Genomic DNA, 19,941 nt, shown 5'->3' with positions numbered 1-19,941 from the left:
GGAGGTGATGGTACGGGCAGGGGCGGGGAAAGTCTATGGAGTGTGAATAAGAAGTGTGAGTGGCCGGAGCTGTGGGCAGGGTTGAGAGTTGCAGTAGAACAGTACTGGCTGAGTCCTGTGTGGAACAGAAAGGTGCCATCCTCTGCTGGAGCCAGCAACCCAAACACCGCAGCCATCTGCTCATTGGCTGAGGAGCCTGTCCGTCAAGCAGCAGCGAGTAAGTTCCGGCTGAAAGCGGAAGTGAGAAATGAGTGGAGGTCTCCTCAGGTAGAAGATTGAGCTCTGGTGTGAAACGCTGCGGAACCGGAAGCTGAATTGTGTGATGGTGATTCCTGAGGGAATGTTACACGTAATACGGCTATGGGCAACTAGACATCGACATTACTGCTCAATAAATAGCTGCTGATAGGGTTGCCACATGGCCGGTATTTTACTGACGTGACTGGTAAAAATGATGGTTGATCCCAATGTTATTAATAGGGACAGAGTCTGAGGAACTAGAGGATTGTGATTATTGTGTTGTTGTTGTGTGTCCTGCTCAGTCTGAGCCTCACTTCCCTTTATTGTGCAGTGTCCCTTTAATTGCTCCTATTCCCTCTCATTGTCCCTCAGTGTGTGATATAGTCTCACTGCTGCCCTTGTGAAACTGCAACTCCCACAGCAGCTCACGTTCCTCAGGGGTTTATATCTCCCTAATTACCTCACATACAAAAACATACAAACTGCCCTTGTGGGTCACATGTTCTATCTACCTGCTGCAATAGCTCATGGAACAATTGCCAAAACCTGTAGTTTCTTCCTCCACAGTACAACGTAACCTGTAGACCGTTCATAAAGCTGTAAACATTGCAGGAGTCTGTGCAACCCCCAAAGTAATCCCAAGAAATGTAGAGGAATGGAATAAACAGCTTCACGGCAGTCATTTCAAAGTGCAAATGTTCTTTTATTTCAGTAAAACACACACTACATGTTTCGGGTAAAGACCCTTTATCAAGTGTGCACAGTGCAAAGTATTGTGGGTAATATATCTCCTCTTCCACACACCAGGAACCTCCCCCAATTTCATCTTAAAGTGACAGTATATACATTAGAGTACAAACAATTACATAAACCTCCACTTATTCAATCAAGTCTGGCCCATCCATAGTGTTGTGTCCATATTTACAAGTCTTTTTTGAGTCCATATCAGGGAAATTGCCATTTCTTGGCCTATCCCTGGTAGATCCATAAGTACTGCTAGAAAAAGCCTACTTAAGGGTTAAACGCGAGCCATGTAGCATATGAGGAGAACATTACTATAGGTGTAAATAGGCAGCTTTGTAAAGTGTAAGTCCTGTATCAGTAGTTCTATGCACATTACTTATTTCTTTACTCACACGCCAGGAGTTGTGTGAATTCAAGGAGCCGCTGGTTCATTAATAGCCGAGGGAGGAGAAAGAATAGGATCAGTGTAACATTCTTGCAAGTCAAAAAAATGGCAATTTGTTACATACTTGCAAAATATCATTTTATAGGAAGCACTTAAGACTATTGTGGTCATTCCTACCTTTTGGTTTTACACATTCTAGTCTCCCTATCCACCGGGCTTCCCTTTGGAGCAGTACCGTATATACTCGAGTATAAGCCGTCCCGGGTATAAGCCGAGGTACCTAATTTTACCTCCAAAAACTGGGAAAGCTTATTGACTCGAGTATAAGCCTAGGGTGAGAAATGCAGCAGCTGCTGGTAAGTTTCAATCAAAAAATTGAGGGTTTCTTCTCCCATTGGAGGTGCCTGCGTCTCGTTTTTGGATGCCGGCGACCATTCTTGGACGCCAGCGAATATTCTTGGAGACTATTCTTGTACGCCGGCGACTATTCTTAGGCGCCGGTGACTATTCTTAGACGCCGATGACCGTTTTTGCCCTTGACCCGAGTATAAGTCGAGGTAGAGTTTTTCAGCATATTTTGCGGGCTGAAAAACTCGGCTTATACTCGAGTATATATGGTATTTCCCCAATCACCTCCCCTTGGGGGTCTCTTTACTACTTCAAGAACCTTCCATTTTAACTGGCTTACATGATGTTTGGCCTCAAAAAAATGTCTTGCTACTGGGGTGTCAGTGTAAGTTTCTGGTTCCACGTACATCATACCACTGGGACATTTTAGTAGATAAACTACATATGTGCTAGAACATGTAGCTGCACAATAATTCACTGCACTTTCAACATAAAAGATACCAGTGGTGTGTCTTTCATTTCCCAAGAACAACTGAGTACTGGGGGGTTTTCTGAACAAATATTTTTAGTGAAGCAGTATTCAGTTGTATGGATTTAAATCAAATTTGAAAAACTGTCTGTGCCAAAATGTGGTTTTGGATTGTAATTTTGCTAATTTGAATGCATGTAACTGCCCAATACTGATTACTGGTGCCAAGAATCTGCGGGCCAAGTCTGGTCTTCATAACTTTTCCTCCACACTGGCAACACCAATTTAGTTGGATTAGCTGGTTAAGCCTTGAACTTCACAGGCAGGTGTGTCCAATCATGAGAAAAGGTATTTAAGGTGACCAATTGCAAGTTGTGCTTCTGTTTGACTCTCCTCTGAAGACTGACAGCATGGGATCCTCAAAGCAACTCTCAAGATCTGAAAACAAAGATTGTTCAGTATGAGGGTTTAGGGGAAGGCTACAAAAAGCATCTCAGAGGTTTATTAAACTGTCAGTTCCAACTGTAAGGAATGGAATGAGGAAATGGAAGGCCACAGGCACAGTTGCTGTAAAACCCAGGTCTGTTGCTTCCATGTATAAATGTGGACCTAAACAAAGTCCCTCTTATAATAAATCTCCATTAATAGCTCATTTCTTGAAAAATACGGGATTAACTGATATTTGGAGAGCTTTGCACCCTACAGAGGTTGATGTTACTTTTTTTTTCTCACCCTCATAATATGGGTTCCAGGATAGATTTTATTTTATCATCTATGGACATTTTAAATCATGTCCATTCAACCAATAATGGGGTAATTGGTTTATCTAAAACGCTGATGTTTAAATTTAAAATGAACTCTGCCTATAAATCTTTTATTCCCTGGTCCTTCCTGGTCATTTTATCTGAAAAACCTTATTTTGTTAACATGGTGTTAAAAAGATGGGATTCTTTATTAAAAGATAATATTTTACACAGTGATAATCCTCTTCTACTTTGGGATACTTGGAAATGTGTTATTAGAGGGGAAATTACATCTTATAAGAGCTCTTACCTAAAAAAGGTGAATAAGGAGTTTTTTCCTTAAGTAAACAACAAGAGAAAGCAAACCTTCATTTTAAGATTGTTCCAACATCTCTATGCTAATAAGTTTAAGGGCTATGGAGACATTTAAGAAATGGAGAGATTTGAGAGACCAATTTTATGCTTGTTTTTCGAATGCTAGGGTTCATACTCTTAGTAATAAGTCTAACAGGTTTTTTAGCTAATTTGGGTCAAAATTGGAAAAACTCTTCTCACACTTATCTTAATATTCTAGCTGGCAGATTGGCCAATATTCTACCATTTCTCCTTTTCAGAATGGGTTTATTAGGAGGGTATTAAAAATATTAGGGAAATCTTAAATGCCATTTATTTTTCCGAGAAGTGTAAAATTCCCTGCTCGCTAGTCAGTTTAGATGATGAGAAAGCATTCGATTCGAATTGGAACTAACTTTTGTTGTAATTCCTTTGGATTTAAGGGGAAATGTATTTCTTTTTTCGATTTTTGAATTGTTCAGAACTTTTTCAAGGTATGCAAGTTAATGGTGAGCACCTCAAGACTTTGGCTGATCTACTCTTGATAGTCAAGAATCCTCATAATTCAATTAAGAAAAACGATACTTTTTTCCAATCTTATAGCTCTTTTTCTGGTTATGTGATTAATTCAAGTAAAACAGGGTTGCTTAATATTAATAGCAGTATCCCGAAACAACCCCCTTTTAGATTTAAAGTTAAAATCTCCGGGATGTTCGATATTAAGAGATTGGATCAAGCACTTTCCAATTTCATATGGCAGGGGGAAAAAAACCTAAGATCTCTTTGTTTAAATGACGTCAATCAAAAATTTTAGGGGGCCTTCATTTTTCCAATTTTCGGTTCTTTAATTTAGCCTGGTAGGTACATTGTTGAGTGGATTTCCGGTGGGGAGGTTTATATGAATCCATCTTTGGAATCCTGTTTAGAGGGGGGAGATATTATCTCCGCTTTTCTTCATAGGAAATGCAGTAACCTTCTTACTGATATTAAGAAAAATATTCTTTGGCGAGATACTTTTGCAACTTGGAAGCAGATTCATAAGTTGCATGGTAGCAATTACCAAATACCTCCCTTTTTGGCCCATTTTGATTTAGGTTTATTCACTAAAGCACAGAGGAAATCCTTGATTCCATATTGGAGGAAAAAAGGTATTTTCCATTTGAGACACTTAGTCGATAATGCCTCTGGCTCGCCTATTATGTGGGAGGATTTAAAACTCAAGTTTGAGCTCAATGAATGTGATAGGTTGGTTCATTTGAAATTGTTATGTGGTATAGACCTCCTCTTAGATAGGAAGAATATTGCTGTTGACCAACCCCCTCTTTGTAATGGGATTCTGAAAATTATAGAGGAACCTGCTTTTAATAGAATATCTTATATCACTGACTTTTTGTCTCAGGTCTTATCTTGATAATTTACACTTACTTGTATGCTCATCCTTATTGAAAGTTAATATTACTACATTTAGGGGCAAATTTACTAAAGGTCAAATATCGAGGGTTAATTAACCCACGATATTCGACTGCCGAATTGAAATCCTTCGAATATAGAAGTCGAAATATTTACCGCAATTCGCTCGATCAAACTATTAAATCCTTTGAATCGTTCGATTCGAAGGATTTTAATCCATCGATCGAACAATTTTTCTTCGACCAAAAAATGATAGTAGAGCCTATGAGGACCTTCCCCATAGGCTAACATTGACTTCGGTAGGTTTTAGGTGGTGAAGTAGGGGGTCGAAGTTTTTTTTTAAAGAGATAGTACTTTGACTATCGAATGGTCGAATATTCGAATGATTTTTCGTTCGAATCGTTTGATTCAAAGTCGTAGTCGAAGGTCGAAGTAGCCCATTCGATGGTCGAAAGTAGCCAAAAAAAACATTTGAAATTCAAAGTTTTTTTTCCTCTATTCCTTCACTCGAGCTAAGTAAATGGGCCCCCAAATGTGAGGGATGGAGAGTCCAACATTTTAGACTGATTCACCTTATAGTTATAGATTATTTTATTTGAAGAATTCTGAAGGTATTCTAATCCCCTATTGTCCTAAATGTAAGTCGAATAATGCTTCTTTATTTCATTATACGTGGGAATGGCCTTTCATTTCAGTTATGGAAGTAAAATTGGTAATTTCTTAAATGATAAATTGGACATTGATTGAAGTTGTGTCCTGAATTGGCATTACTTGACTCTCAGGTGACTCCTTCGGCTAGTTTTATTCACCAGATGAAACATTGGAATAAGTATAAACATTTAGGGGCAAATTCATCAAGGGTCGAATGTCGACTGGGAATGAAAATCCTTCGACTTTGAATATCGAAGGATTTTGCGCAAATACTGCGATTCGAAGGATTTCAATCCAACGATTGAAGGATTATCCTTCGACCAAAAAAACTTAGCCAAGCCTATGGGGACCCTCCCGATAGGCTAACATTGGGTTCGGTAGCTTTTAGGTGGCGAACTAGGGGGTCGAATTTTTTTTTAAAGAGACAGTACTTAGACTATCGAATGGTCGAATAGTCGAACAATTTTTAGTTCGAATCATTCGATTCAAAGTCGTAGTCGAAGGTCGAAGTAGCCCATTCGATGGTCAAAGTAGCCAAAAAAACACTTCGAAATTCAACGTTTTTTTACTTTGAATCTTTCACTCGAAGTTAATGAATTGGCCCCTTAATTTTCATGGCCCTTGCAAAAAAAGGCTTCTAGAGGCTGTTACATTTGTAACTAAGTATTGATGGAATATCTCTGTTGGGTGCCCAAATTTATGCACCTGTCTCATTTTGTTATGTTGCATATTGTATATTTTCTGTTAATCCAATAAACTTGATGTCACTGCTGAAATACTACTGTTCCCATAAGGCAAGTTATATATTAATAGGAAGTTGCTACTTGATAAACAAAACTCCAAAGAATTAAGAGGGGTTCCCAAACTTTTTCATATGACTGTAACTCTCCTCATCTTCTCCATCTTGTTCTGGACTGTTCCTCACCCAGAATCCCTTCTGTATCTCTTCCCTGATCTCTTCCATCTTGTTCTGGGCTGTTCCTCAGCCAGAATCTCTTCTGTATCTCTTCCCTGATCTCTTCCATCTCTAACCTGTAGGGGCAATAGAGACTTATTGTAGTGTAACCTGTAGGGGCAATAGAGACTTATTGTAGTGTAACCTGTAGGGGCAATAGAGACTTATTGTAGTGTAACCTGTAGGGGCAATAGAGACTTATTGTAGTGTAACCTGTAGGGGCAATAGAGACTTATTGTAGTGTGACCTGTAGGGGCAATAGAGACTTATTGTAGTGTAACCTGTAGGGGCAATAGAGCCTTATTGTAGTGTGACCTGTAGGGGCAATAGAGACTTATTGTAGTGTAACCTGTAGGGGCAATAGAGACTTATTGTAGTGTAACCTGTAGGGGCAATAGAGACTTATTGTAGTGTAACCTGTAGGGGCAATAGAGACTTATTGTAGTGTAACCTGTAGGGGCAATAGAGACTTATTGTAGTGTGACCTGTAGGGGCAATAGAGACTTATTGTAGTGTGACCTGTAGGGGCAATAGAGACTTATTGTAGTGTAACCTGTAGGGGCAATAGAGACTTATTGTAGTGTAACCTGAGGGGCAATAGAGACTTATTGTAGTGTAACCTGTAGGGGCAATAGAGACTTATTGTAGTGTAACCTGTAGGGGCAATAGAGACTTATTGTAGTGTGACCTGTAGGGGCAATAGAGACTTATTGTAGTGTAACCTGTAGGGGCAATAGAGACTTATTGTAGTGTAACCTGAGGGGCAATAGAGACTTATTGTAGTGTAACCTGTAGGGGCAATAGAGACTTATTGTAGTGTAACCTGTAGGGGCAATAGAGACTTATTGTAGTGTGACCTGTAGGGGCAATAGAGACTTATTGTAGTGTAACCTGTAGGGGCAATAGAGACTTATTGTTATACTATTATCTGTAGGGGGCAGCAGTGATCTGCCCTGTGTATTATGGGAAAAGGAAAGACTACTATATAATGTACAAAATAGGGGTGTGGAAGGCTAAGTAATAGTATATTTAAGTATAATGGAAGTGCTAGTTTTAATGCACATTCCCTGGGCCCCTGTCTCAAAAGTAAGTTTACAAAACAGGGGTTTTTAGTTACAAAGTTCTGATCATAAAGTTGAAAAGCCCCCGTACCACGTCAATGTAAACCCCATATGGTGGTCCCTAACTTGTTTGGCTTTAGCCATAGTATAAGAAGTCTTACTGCATAGTACTACTGTATATACAGACTGTGTTTACTTAACAAACGTGCTGGGAACCTCCTGTATTTTTGTGCTACAAATAGAGACTTTTTATCATTCGTGAAAGTGGCTGAACTCCATAATGTGGCTCCGACGGAGAACTGGAGAAGCTTTCTGAGTTACATAGACCCCGACCTTCTATATCATCAGATTCCAATTCCTTCCCATTGCGCACACAGACATTCCGGATCATTCCCATCTCTCCGTACACTGACCAGGCCTGTCCATTTCCAATGTCTCTGCTCCACTTTTATGTTTTTCCATGGGGATGTCCTGTAAGGGGGGAGAGCAGGCAGGAGTGAATATATAGTGAATAAAGTACCCCCTCTTGTAAAATATAAGGATATTATAAGTTACTGAGGAGTTTCATGACCATATAAAAGTACGAGGCCGAAGGCCGAGTTATACAGGTCATGGAACTCCGAGGTAACTTCTAATATCCTTATATTTTACAACTGGGGGTACTTTATTTATTATAATACACAAGTTTCAGTGAGTCATGTGACAGAAATGACATCAGAACTCACCGTTTATAACTGATGACATCAGAACTCACCGTTTATAAGGATATAATTTACAGGATATTCATGGCTTTTGTGTATTATATAGATATTATTAATATCAGGGCTGGGAGAAGCAGAACAGGGAGCACATCTCACTGTACAGACCAGTAAAACCCACTCACACTCTGACTATTTCTATTCAATTGCATTTAGGGAAGGAGAGAATAGAACCAGTTACGATTTGTGGTACATACACTCCTTATACCCAATTTACTTGCTCCATTCCTTCCCCATATAACTTTCAATACTCATTCACCCAGTTTACTTGCCCATAGCATTTACTTTGCAGCCATTAAAATTATCAAGTGTGATGTCATCATTCATTTCACTGCTACTGTCCTTATGGCACAAAACCCCCTACTGTAAATGATAAGGATATTAGAAGTCACTGAGGGGTTGTTCTGTGACCATATAAAGGCACAAGGCTGCAGACTGAGTTATACAGGGAACTCTGAGTATCACTCATGTATTAAAAGGGATAATGTACCCCCTACTGTAAATGATAAGGATATTAGAAGTCACTGAGGGGTTGTTCTGTGACCATATAAAGGCACAAGGCTGCAGGCTGAGTTATACAGGGAACTCTGAGTATCACTCATGTATTATAAGGGATAATGTACCCCCTACTGTAAATGATAAGGATATTAGAAGTCACTGAGGGGTTGTTCTGTGACCATATAAAGGCACAAGGCTGCAGGCTGAGTTATACAGGGAACTCTGAGTATCACTCATGTATTATAAGGGATAATGTACCCCCTACTGTAAATGATAAGGATATTAGAAGTCACTGAGGGGTTGTTCTGTGACCATATAAAGACACAAGGCTGCAGGCTGAGTTATACAGGGAACTCTGAGTATCACTCATATATTATAAGGGATAATGTACCCCCTACTGTAAATGATAAGGATATTAGAAGTCACTGAGGGGTTGTTCTGTGACCATATAAAGACACAAGGCTACAGGCTGAGTTATACAGGGAACTCTGAGTATCACTCATGTATTATAAGGGATAATGTACCCCCTACTGTAAATGATAAGGATATTAGAAGTCACTGAGGGGTTGTTCTGTGACCATATAAAGGCACAAGGCTGCAGGCTGAGTTATACAGGGAACTCTGAGTATCACTCATGTATTATAAGGGATAATGTACCCCCTACTGTAAATGATAAGGATATTAGAAGTCACTGAGGGGTTGTTCTGTGACCATATAAAGACACAAGGCTGCAGGCTGAGTTATACAGGGAACTCTGAGTATCACTCATATATTATAAGGGATAATGTACCCCCTACTGTAAATGATAAGGATATTAGAAGTCACTGAGGGGTTGTTCTGTGACCATATAAAGACACAAGGCTACAGGCTGAGTTATACAGGGAACTCTGAGTATCACTCATGTATTATAAGGGATAATGTACCCCCTACTGTAAATGATAAGGATATTAGAAGTCACTGAGGGGTTGTTCTGTGATCATATAAAGGCACAAGGCTGCAGGCTGAGTTATACAGGGAACTCTGAGTATCACTCATGTATTATAAGGGATAATGTACCCCCTAGTGTAAATGATAAGGATATTAGAAGTCACTGAGGGGTTGTTCTGTGACCATATAAAGGCACAAGGCTGCAGGCTGAGTTATACAGGGAACTCTGAGTATCATTCATGTATTATAAGGGATAATGTACCCCCTACTGTAAATGATAAGGATATTAGAAGTCACTGAGGGGTTGTTCTGTGACCATATAAAGGCACAAGGCTGCAGGCTGAGTTATACAGGGAACTCTGAGTATCACTCATGTATTATAAGGGATAATGTACCCCCTACTGTAAATGATAAGGATATTAGAAGTCACTGAGGGGTTGTTCTGTGACCATATAAAGGCACAAGGCTGCAGGCTGAGTTATACAGGGAACTCTGAGTATCACTCATGCATTATAAGGGATAATGTACCCCCTACTGTAAATGATAAGGATATTAGAAGTCACTGAGGGGTTGTTCTGTGACCATATAAAGGCACAAGGCTGCAGGCTGAGTTATACAGGGAACTCTGAGTATCACTCATGTATTATAAGGGATAATGTACCCCCTACTGTAAATGATAAGGATATTAGAAGTCACTGAGGGGTTGTTCTGTGACCATATAAAGGCACAAGGCTGCAGGCTGAGTTATACAGGGAACTCTGAGTATCACTCATGTATTATAAGGGATAATGTACCCCCTACTATAAATGATAAGGATATTAGAAGTCACTGAGGGGTTGTTCTGTGACCATATAAAGTCAGTCTGAATACTCTGAGGGATATAATTATGTATAGAAGTGTCTGTAATTGGATGGTCAGTTCCTGTGCAGAGGGTTTTCCTTTTGAATAGAGTGTCAGCTCCTGGGCTCAGGATGTCTCTTATCATTGAAATATCAGCTTACAAGAAAAGTGTCATCAGTCTTTGTTGAAACTGTCTCTTCACTCTGTTAGATTGTCAGTTCTTGGGAACAAGGCCTCTGTACCAGATTGTTGGCTGTAGTCATTAGATTGTCAGCTTTTGGGTACAGGGTTTCTCTGCTCACTGGAGTGACTGCTGGTGGGCACAGGGTCTATTGTAGATTGTCAGCTCTTGGGTACAATGTGAGTGTAACAGACTATATCTAATCACTAGAGTGTCAGCTTGTGGGTTCACAGTCTCCCTGCTCATTAGCAGGTCAGTTAATCTGTTCATTAGATTAGGGAGGAGTTCCTGGGTTAGACTCCTCCCCATCTAGCACATTGTCCCCGCCCACCCCACAGGCACCACTCACCCGGTTCCTAGAGACCCAGAAGTCCCTGCAGTCCCAGTCAGTGAGTAAGTGGAAGTGAGTAAGTGCGCACGTGTAGTACAGCAGCGACTGAAACAACACGTATGTGCAGAGCAGCCGCTGAACTTCGCTTATAATACATACCTCCCAACATTTTGGAAGTAAAAAGAGGGACAAAACTTTTTTCGCATGTATCGCAGCAATTTTTTGACCACGCCCTTTCTGTAGCCACGCCCCCTAATTACCATGTTCATTTTACCAAATTTGGCAGATTATGAAAGTTTGAAAATATTTCTCCTTATCTAAACTGTTTTTTTTGTTACAAAAGTATCTTATTTGCACCTGTTAGCTGTTCTGGGCTCTCTGCTAAAAGCCAATTAAGTGAGAAACTTTGTTTCTTTTTCTGGCTGTTCAGTGCAGAGAAAAGAGGGACTTTCCAGTACAAATGAGGGACTGCGGGTTGAGCTGTCAAAAGAGGGACTGTCCCTCTGAAAAAGGGACAGTTGGAAGGTATGTTATTTATTCCTCTGTCCCGGCAGCTTCTTGTCAGTTCTCATGTGTGACATCCCTGTAACTGTCCTCCCATTTCTCTCTCTGTGACTTTCCCTTGTTCTGCCACTATCACTGCAACATCTCCTGCTGACTCCTCCCCCTCACTCCCAGACTCCTCCCCGTTCAGCCCTGTCAGTCTGTGTGTCGCCTCAGGACAGCAGGATGTGGATCAGTATTTAGCAGTGGATCAGTATTTAGCAGCTGAACAGGGACTCCTGCCCATCACAAATATGGCGGCAGTGGCTTCACCTTCAAGAGAACTTTTAATATCTTATAGAATGGCTTATTCTAAGCAACATTTCAATTGGTCTTCAGTTTTTCTTTTCAATAGGGTTTGAATTATTTGCCTTCTCCTTCTGACTCTTTCCAGCTTTCATATGAGGGGTCGCTGAGCCCATCTAAAAACAAATGCTCTGTAAGGCTACAAATGTATTGTTATTGTTACTTTTTATTCCTCATCTTTCTATTCAGGCCTCTCCTATTCATATTCCAGTCTCTTATTCAAATCAGTGCATGGTTGCTAGGGGAATGTGGACCCTAGCAACCAGATGGCTGAAATCTTTGTCTTCAGTCCCTGTCCTATTCCTAGTCCAGTGTGTTATCTACATGAGTGCAGGGTTGTTGTTGTGTCCAATGGAACCTGATTATTTGTACTGAGGGCTCAGAGCCAGTCAGTTTATTCCAAGGATCCCCCAGTCTTCCCCTCATTCCTCAGTGAGCAGCTGCATGTGAGGCATTTGCAGTTGAAGGCTGCCATTATCCTGTATAATATATATATATTGTCTGTACAGTGTGTATGTGAGCTAGTGAAGAGAATGACAGGAGTATATATAGAGAGAGATATATAGAGATATAGAGATATATAGAGAGAGATATATAGAGAGATATAGAGAGATATAGAGAGATATAGAGAGATATATAGAGATATATAGAGAGATATCCAGTAATCAGAGTATAATGTCAGTCCTACAGGGGCCACTCTGTTATTCTCTCTTCATCAGATAAAACTGAAAGGACAGTGGGGGAGGGGCAACCCCTACTTTATTGGTCGGATTATTTGCACAAAACACAGAATGAATTAGAGCAGCAGCTCTTCAGTAACCGGCTGGTGCCAATGCTGTGCCCGTGTGTGTGAGACACGTTTCTCAGGGCAGCCGAAACTGCTTCTGTCTGAAGGAAATAACCGCCAGTGGGTGTAGTAAGATGGCGCAAATATCGCTGTCGCCGAGGAAAAAGGTAAAACGTCTGAAAGGTGTAACAACATGGCGCTCGTGGGCCGAGCAGTGGAGCTAAATAGCTTCGCTTTTGTAATTGAGATGAGGCGGAGTCATGTCTGGAAGTACAAATCTCGCCTGTGATTGGCTGCCGCTTCCACGGATACCCTATAGGTTGTCTGTATCCCGGAAGTGAGCTGAGCTGGCGAGTGACGTGTCCCGCAGACCGGATAGAGCTCAGTGCAGAGACGTGAGCAGGAGAATCAGGTGCGGGGGAAATAATGGGGGATAATGGGGCGAGTGTTGTGGGAAATACTTGGGGGAGGTACTGGGGGTGTGAGAGGGGTTAATGGCAGATACAGGGGCGCAGAGTGTTAATAGTGACCCCATTGTCTCTCACACAGGATGATCTCTGACGTACAACTCGCCATATTCGCCAACATGCTGGGGGTCTCCCTCTTCCTACTGGTGGTCCTGTATCACTATGTGTCTGTCAATAACCCCAAGAAACTCGACTGAGCCCACTCTGCTCCCCAATACTGTGAGTCTCCCCCATACTGTCCCCCCAATACTGAGAGTCTCCCCCATACTGTCCCCCCAATACTGAGAGTCTAATACTGTCCCCCCCAATACTGAGAGTCTCCCCCATACTGTCCCCCCCAATACTGTGAGTCCAGATACTGTCCCCCCCAATACTGTGAGTCCTGATACTGTCCCCCCAATACTGTGAGTCCTGATACTGTCCCCCCCAATACTGTGAGTCCTGATACTGTCCCCCCAGTACTGTGAGTCCTGATACTGTCCCCCCCAATACTGTGAGTCCTGATACTGTCCCCCCCAATACTGTGAGTCCTGATACTGTCCCCCCAATACTGTGAGTCCTGATACTGTCCCCCAGTACTGTGAGTCTCATACTGTCCCCCCCAATACTGAGAGTCTCCCCCATACTGTCCCCCCCAATACTGTGAGTCCTGATACTGTCCCCCAATACTGTGAGTCCTGATACTGTCCCCCCCAATACTGTGAGTCCTGATACTGTCCCCCCAATACTGTGAGTCCTGATACTGTCCCCCCAGTACTGTGAGTCTCATACTGTCCCCCCCAATACTGAGAGTCTCCCCCATACTGTCCCCCCCAATACTGTGAGTCCTGATACTGTCCCCCCAATACTGTGAGTCCTGATACTGTCCCCCCAGTACTGTGAGTCCTGATACTGTCCCCCCAATTACTGTGAGTCCTGATACTGTCCCCCCAGTACTGTGAGTCCTGATACTGTCCCCCCAATACTGTGAGTCCTGATACTGTCCCCCCAATACTGTGAGTCCTGATACTGTCCCCCCAATACTGTGAGTCCTGATACTGTCCCCCCCAGTACTGTGAGTCCTGATACTGTCCCCCCCAATACTGTGAGTCCTGATACTGTCCCCCCAGTACTGTGAGTCCTGATACTGTCCCCCAATACTGTGAGTCTCATACTGTCCCCCAATACTGTGAGTCCAGATACTGTCCCCCCAATACTGTGAGTCTCATACTGTCCCCCCAATACTGTGAGTCCTGATACGGTCCCCCCAATACTGTGAGTCCTGATACTGTCCCCCCAATACTGTGAGTCCTGATACTGTCCCCCCCCAATACTGTGAGTGCTGATAATTGTCCCCCCAATACTGTGAGTCCTGATACTGTCCCCCCAATACTGTGAGTCCTGATACTGTCCCCCCAATACTGTGAGTCTCATACTGTCCCCCCAATACTGTGAGTCTCATACTGTCCCCCCAATACTGTGAGTGCTGATACTGTCCCCCCCAATACTGTGAGTCCTGATACTGTCCCCCCCAATACTGTGAGTCTCATACTGTCCCCCCAATACTGTGAGTCTCATACTGTCCCCCCCAATACTGTGAGTCTAATACTGTCCCCCAATACTGTGAGTGCTGATACTGTCCCCCCCAATACTGTGAGTCCTGATACTGTCCCCCCCAATACTGTGAGTCTCATACTGTCCCCCCAATACTGTGAGTCTCATACTGTCCCCCCCAATACTGTGAGTCTCATACTGTCCCCCCCAATACTGTGAGTCCTGATACTGTCCCCCCCAATACTGTGAGTCCTGATACTGTCCCCCCCAATACTGTGAGTCTAATACTGTCCCCCCAATACTGTGAGTCTCATACTGTCCCCCCAATACTGTGAGTGCTGATACTGTCCCCCCCAATACTGTGAGTCCTGATACTGTCCCCCCAATACTGTGAGTCTAATACTGTCCCCCCAATACTGTGAGTCTCATACTGTCCCCCCAATACTGTGAGTCTCCCCCATACTGTCCCCCAATACTGTGAGTCCTGATACTGTCCCCCCCAATACTGTGAGTCCTGATATTGTCCCCCCCAATACTGTGAGTGCTGATACTGTCCCCCCAATACTGTGAGTCTCCCCCATACTGTCCCCCAATACTGTGAGTCCTGATACTGTCCCCCCCAATACTGTGAGTCTAATACTGTCCCCCCAATACTGTGAGTCTCATACTGTCCCCCAATACTGTGAGTCTCCCCCATACTGTCCCCCAATACTGTGAGTCTAATACTGTCCCCCCAATACTGTGAGTCTCATACTGTCCCCCCCAATACTGTGAGTCCTGATACTGTCCCCCCCAATACTGTGAGTCCTGATATTGTCCCCCCCAATACTGTGAGTCCTGATACTGTCCCCCCCAATACTGTGAGTCTAATACTGTCCCCCCAATACTGTGAGTCTAATACTGTCCCCCCAATACTGTGAGTCCTGATACTGTCCCCCCAATACTGTGAGTCCTGATACTGTCCCCCCCAATACTGTGAGTCCTGATACTGTCCCCCCCAATACTGTGAGTCTAATACTGTCCCCCCAATACTGTGAGTCTCATACTGTCCCCCCAATACTGTGAGTCCTGATACTGTCCCCCCCAATACTGTGAGTCCTGATACTGTCCCCCCAATACTGTGAGTCCTGATACTGTCCCCCCCAATACTGTGAGTCCTGATACTGTCCCCCCCAATACTGTGAGTCCTGATACTGTCCCCCCCAATACTGTGAGTCCTGATACTGTCCCCCCAATACTGTGAGTCCTGATACTGTCCCCCCCAATACTGTGAGTCCTGATACTGTCCCCCCAATACTGTGAGTCCTGATACTGTCCCCCCCAATACTGTGAGTCCTGATACTGTCCCCCCAATACTGTGAGTCCTGATACTGTCCCCCCAATACTGTGAGTCCTGATACTGTCCCCCCAATACTGTGAGTCCTGATACTGTCCCCCCCAATACTGTGAGTCCTGATACTGTCCCCCCCAATACTGTGAGTCCAGATACTGTCCCCCCCAATACTGTGAGTCCTGATACTGTCCCCCCCAATACTGTGAGTCCTGATACTGTCCCCCCAATACTGTGAGTCCTGATACTGTCCCCCCAATACTGTGAGTCCTGATACTGTCCCCCCAATACTGTGAGTCCAGATACTGTCCCCCCAATACTGTGAGTCCTGATACTGTCCCCCCCAATACTGTGAGTCCTGATACTGTCCCCCCAGTACTGTGAGTCCAGGGTCCCCCGCTCACTTGTGGTGTCTCAGTGTTTGTGTGTCCCAGGGGTCTCTACATTAACCCTCTCTGTGATTTTATTAACAGATTAGCACCCATGCTGGATGAAGCCACTGGCGAGGAAGATACACACCATGATGATGAGGAGGAGGAGGAGGAGGAGGAGTGTCTGTACATTCCCTGGTGTTGTACATAATGTTTTCTAAATAAAATGATTCTGCTGAGAAATGTCTGTTTTATGTACTGACCCCCCTGCAACTGTCACACTGATCTGTATATTAATTACATTTACTTTACTTCTCCCAATGTTTCTATATATCTGTAACCTTGTTATGAGCTAAGGGGGCCAGTCTGAAGGCCAGTTAGGGGGAGATTTGGGGTGAGTTCTTATTTGTACCCTGGGTACCCCTGGAACTATAGCAGGGTGACACCCCAATGTTTCTATATATCTGTAACCTTGTTATGAGCTAAGGGGGCCCAGTCTGAAGGTCAGTTAGGGGGAGATTTGGGGTGAGTGATTATTTGTACCCTGGGTACCCCTGGAACTATAGCAGGGTGACACCCCAATGTTTCTATATATCTGTAACCTTGTTATGAGCTAAGGGGGCCAGTCTGAAGGTCAGTTAGGGGGAGATTTGGGGTGAGTGTTTATTTGTACCCTGGGTACCCCTGGAACTATAGCAGGGTGACACCCCAATGTTTCTATATATCTGTAACCTTGTTATGAGCTAAGGGGGCCAGTCTGAAGGCCAGTTAGGGGGAGATTTGGGGTGAGTGTTTATTTGTACCCTGGGTACCCCTGGAACTATAGCAGGGTGACACCCCAATGTTTCTATATATCTGTAACCTTGTTATGAGCTAAGGGGGCCCAGTCTGAAGGTCAGTTAGGGGGAGATTTGGGGTGAGTGCTTATTTGTACCCTGGGTACCCCTGGAACTATAGCAGGGTGACACCCCAATGTTTCTATATATCTGTAACCTTGTTATGAGCTAAGGGGGCCAGTCTGAAGGCCAGTTAGGGGGAGATTTGGGGTGAGTGTTTATTTGTACCCTGGGTACCCCTGGAACTATAGCAGGGTGACACCCCAATGTTTCTATATATCTGTAACCTTGTTATGAGCTAAGGGGCCCAGTCTGAAGGTCAGTTAGGGGGAGATTTGGGGTGAGTGCTTATTTGTACCCTGGGTACCCCTGGAACTATAGCAGGGTGACACCCCAATGTTTCTATATATCTGTAACCTTGTTATGAGCTAAGGGGGCCCAGTCTGAAGGTCAGTTAGGGGGAGATTTGGGGTGAGTGTTTATTTGTACCCTGGGTACCCCTGGAACTATAGCAGGGTGACACCCCAATGTTTCTATATATCTGTAACCTTGTTATGAGCTAAGGGGGCCCAGCCTGAAGGTCAGTTAGGGGAGATTTGGGGTGAGTGCTTATTTGTACCCTGGGTACCCCTGGAACTATAGCAGGGTGACACCCCAATGTTTCTATATATCTGTAACCTTGTTATGAGCTAAGGGGGCCCAGTCTGAAGGTCAGTTAGGGGGAGATTTGGGGTGAGTGTTTATTTGTACCCTGGGTACCCCTGGAACTATAGCAGGGTGACACCCCAATGTTTCTATATATCTGTAACCTTGTTATGAGCTAAGGGGCCCAGTCTGAAGGCCAGTTAGGGGGAGATTTGGGGGGAGTGCTTATTTGTACCCTGGGTACCCCTGGAACTATAGCAGGGTGACACCCCAATGTTTCTATATATCTGTAACCTTCTTATGAGCTAAGGGGGCCCAGTCTGAAGGTCAGTTAGGGGGAGATTTGGGGGGAGTGCTTATTTGTACCCTGGGTACCCCTGGAACTATAGCAGGGTGACACCCCAATGTTTCTATATATCTGTAACCTTGTTATGAGCTAAGGGGGCCCAGTCTGAAGGCCAGTTAGGGGGAGATTTGGGGTGAGTGATTATTTGTACCCTGGGTACCCCTGGAACTATAGCAGGGTGACACCCCAATGTTTCTATATATCTGTAACCTTGTTGCTGCCATTCAGTGAGTACAACTAATGTTCAGGCAGAGACATGAAGTTAAACAAAAGATGGGGTGAGAGGTATGTAGATGACTGGTTGTTGGAGTAGCTGCTATTATTGGGGGGCCTGTCCAATCTGCTGTGTAGCCATGGGGGCAGCCATTCAGGCACAGGATACACAGTAGATAACAGATAAGTACTACTATAGTTTATATAAACAAGCTGCTGTGTAGCCATGGGGGCTGCCATTCAAGCACAGGATACACAGTAGATAACAGATAAGTACTACTATAGTTTATATAAACAAGCTGCTGTGTAGCCATGGGGGCAGCCATTCAAGCACAGGATACACAGTAGATAACAGATAAGTACTACTATAGTTTATATAAACAAGCTGCTGTGTAGCCATGGGGGCAGCCATTCAAGCACAGGATACACAGTAGATAACAGATAAGTACTACTATAGTTTATATAAACAAGCTGCTGTGTAGCCATGGGGGCAGCCATTCAAGCACAGGATACACAGTAGATAACAGATAAGTACTACTATAGTTTATATAAACAAGCTGCTGTGTAGCCATGGGGGCAGCCATTCAAGCACAGGATACACAGTAGATAACAGATAAGTACTACTATAGTTTATATAAACAAGCTGCTGTGTAGCCATGAGGGCAGCCATTCAAGCACAGGATACACAGTAGATAACAGATAAGTACTACTATAGTTTATATAAACAAGCTGCTGTGTAGCCATGGGGGCAGCCATTCAAGCACAGGATACACAGTAGATAACAGATAAGTACTACTATAGTTTATATAAACAAGCTGCTGTGTAGCCATGGGGGCAGCCATTCAAGCACAGGATACACAGTAGATAACAGATAAGTACTACTATAGTTTATATAAACAAGCTGCTGTGTAGCCATGGGGGCAGCCATTCAAGCACAGGATACACAGTAGATAACAGATAAGTACTACTATAGTTTATATAAACAAGCTGATGTGTAGCCATGGGGGCAGCCATTCAAGCACAGGATACACAGTAGATAACAGATAAGTACTACTATAGTTTATATAAACAAGCTGCTGTGTAGCCATGGGGGCAGCCATTCAAGCACAGGATACACAGTAGATAACAGATAAGTACTACTATAGTTTATATAAACAAGCTGCTGTGTAGCCATGGGGGCAGCCATTCAAGCACAGGATACACAGTAGATAACAGATAAGTACTACTATAGTTTATATAAACAAGCTGCTGTGTAACCATGGGGGCAGCCATTCAAGCACAGGATACACAGTAGATAACAGATAAACTCTGAACAATCCCATGGCTACACAGCAGCTTGTGTATATAAAGTACAATAAAAGTATAGTGATGGAAACACAGTAGTTGTAGCAGTGCAAGGCAAGACTGCATTACATTTGTATTACTTTACTTTTTGCCGATACTGTTCCTTTAAGAGAAAGGCGTGGCTATGACATCAGTGAGGGGCGGGGGTAGAAGAGGCAGTAGAGAGCGGCCCCGGTACAGTGTGGGTGAGACTCTCTGTAGTGCAAAGCTGAGTGAGTTGCAGGTGATGACGCACAGACACAGCCTCCCAGTAACCAGCCGCCCTCTCACCGGCCCGGCTGCACCTCAGGAACGAGTGATAGAGACAGACTGAGAGAGAAAATGAATTACGGGGGCGGAGCTATAG

The 19,941-nt window shown here is 43.5% G+C and overlaps 1 protein-coding gene and 1 long non-coding RNA gene across 3 annotated transcripts; one reads left to right on the top strand and one right to left on the bottom strand.

Annotated features, from left to right (window-relative positions):
• Positions 1 to 2,585: 2,585 nt before the first annotated feature.
• LOC121394346 lies at positions 2,586 to 19,819 on the bottom strand. 2 transcript variants are annotated; one of them, XR_005961682.1, is made up of 4 exons: positions 19,681 to 19,819; positions 7,673 to 7,810; positions 6,249 to 6,355; positions 2,586 to 2,624 (listed from the first exon to the last, which is right to left on the bottom strand). It is a non-coding gene; the product is annotated as an uncharacterized LOC121394346 (long non-coding RNA). The 2 variants fall into 2 exon arrangements; XR_005961681.1 differs by lacking the exon at positions 2,586 to 2,624 and having other exon boundaries at positions 6,142 to 6,355.
• Positions 12,916 to 16,454, top strand: LOC121394345 (dolichyl-diphosphooligosaccharide--protein glycosyltransferase subunit 4). The gene is made up of 3 exons (XM_041565174.1): positions 12,916 to 12,922; positions 13,060 to 13,196; positions 16,314 to 16,454. Exon 2 carries the CDS (start codon positions 13,061 to 13,063, stop codon positions 13,172 to 13,174), a length of 114 nt encoding a protein of 37 aa, XP_041421108.1. The 5' UTR covers positions 12,916 to 12,922; position 13,060; the 3' UTR covers positions 13,175 to 13,196; positions 16,314 to 16,454.
• Positions 19,820 to 19,941: the final 122 nt, after the last annotated feature.

Source organism: Xenopus laevis, chromosome 5S (assembly GCF_017654675.1).
Source record: "Xenopus laevis strain J_2021 chromosome 5S, Xenopus_laevis_v10.1, whole genome shotgun sequence".
Taxonomy (NCBI): Eukaryota; Metazoa; Chordata; class Amphibia; order Anura; family Pipidae; genus Xenopus; species Xenopus laevis.
The sequence above is the reverse complement of the archived record's forward strand: the minus strand, read 5'-3'. Positions and strand labels throughout refer to the sequence as shown.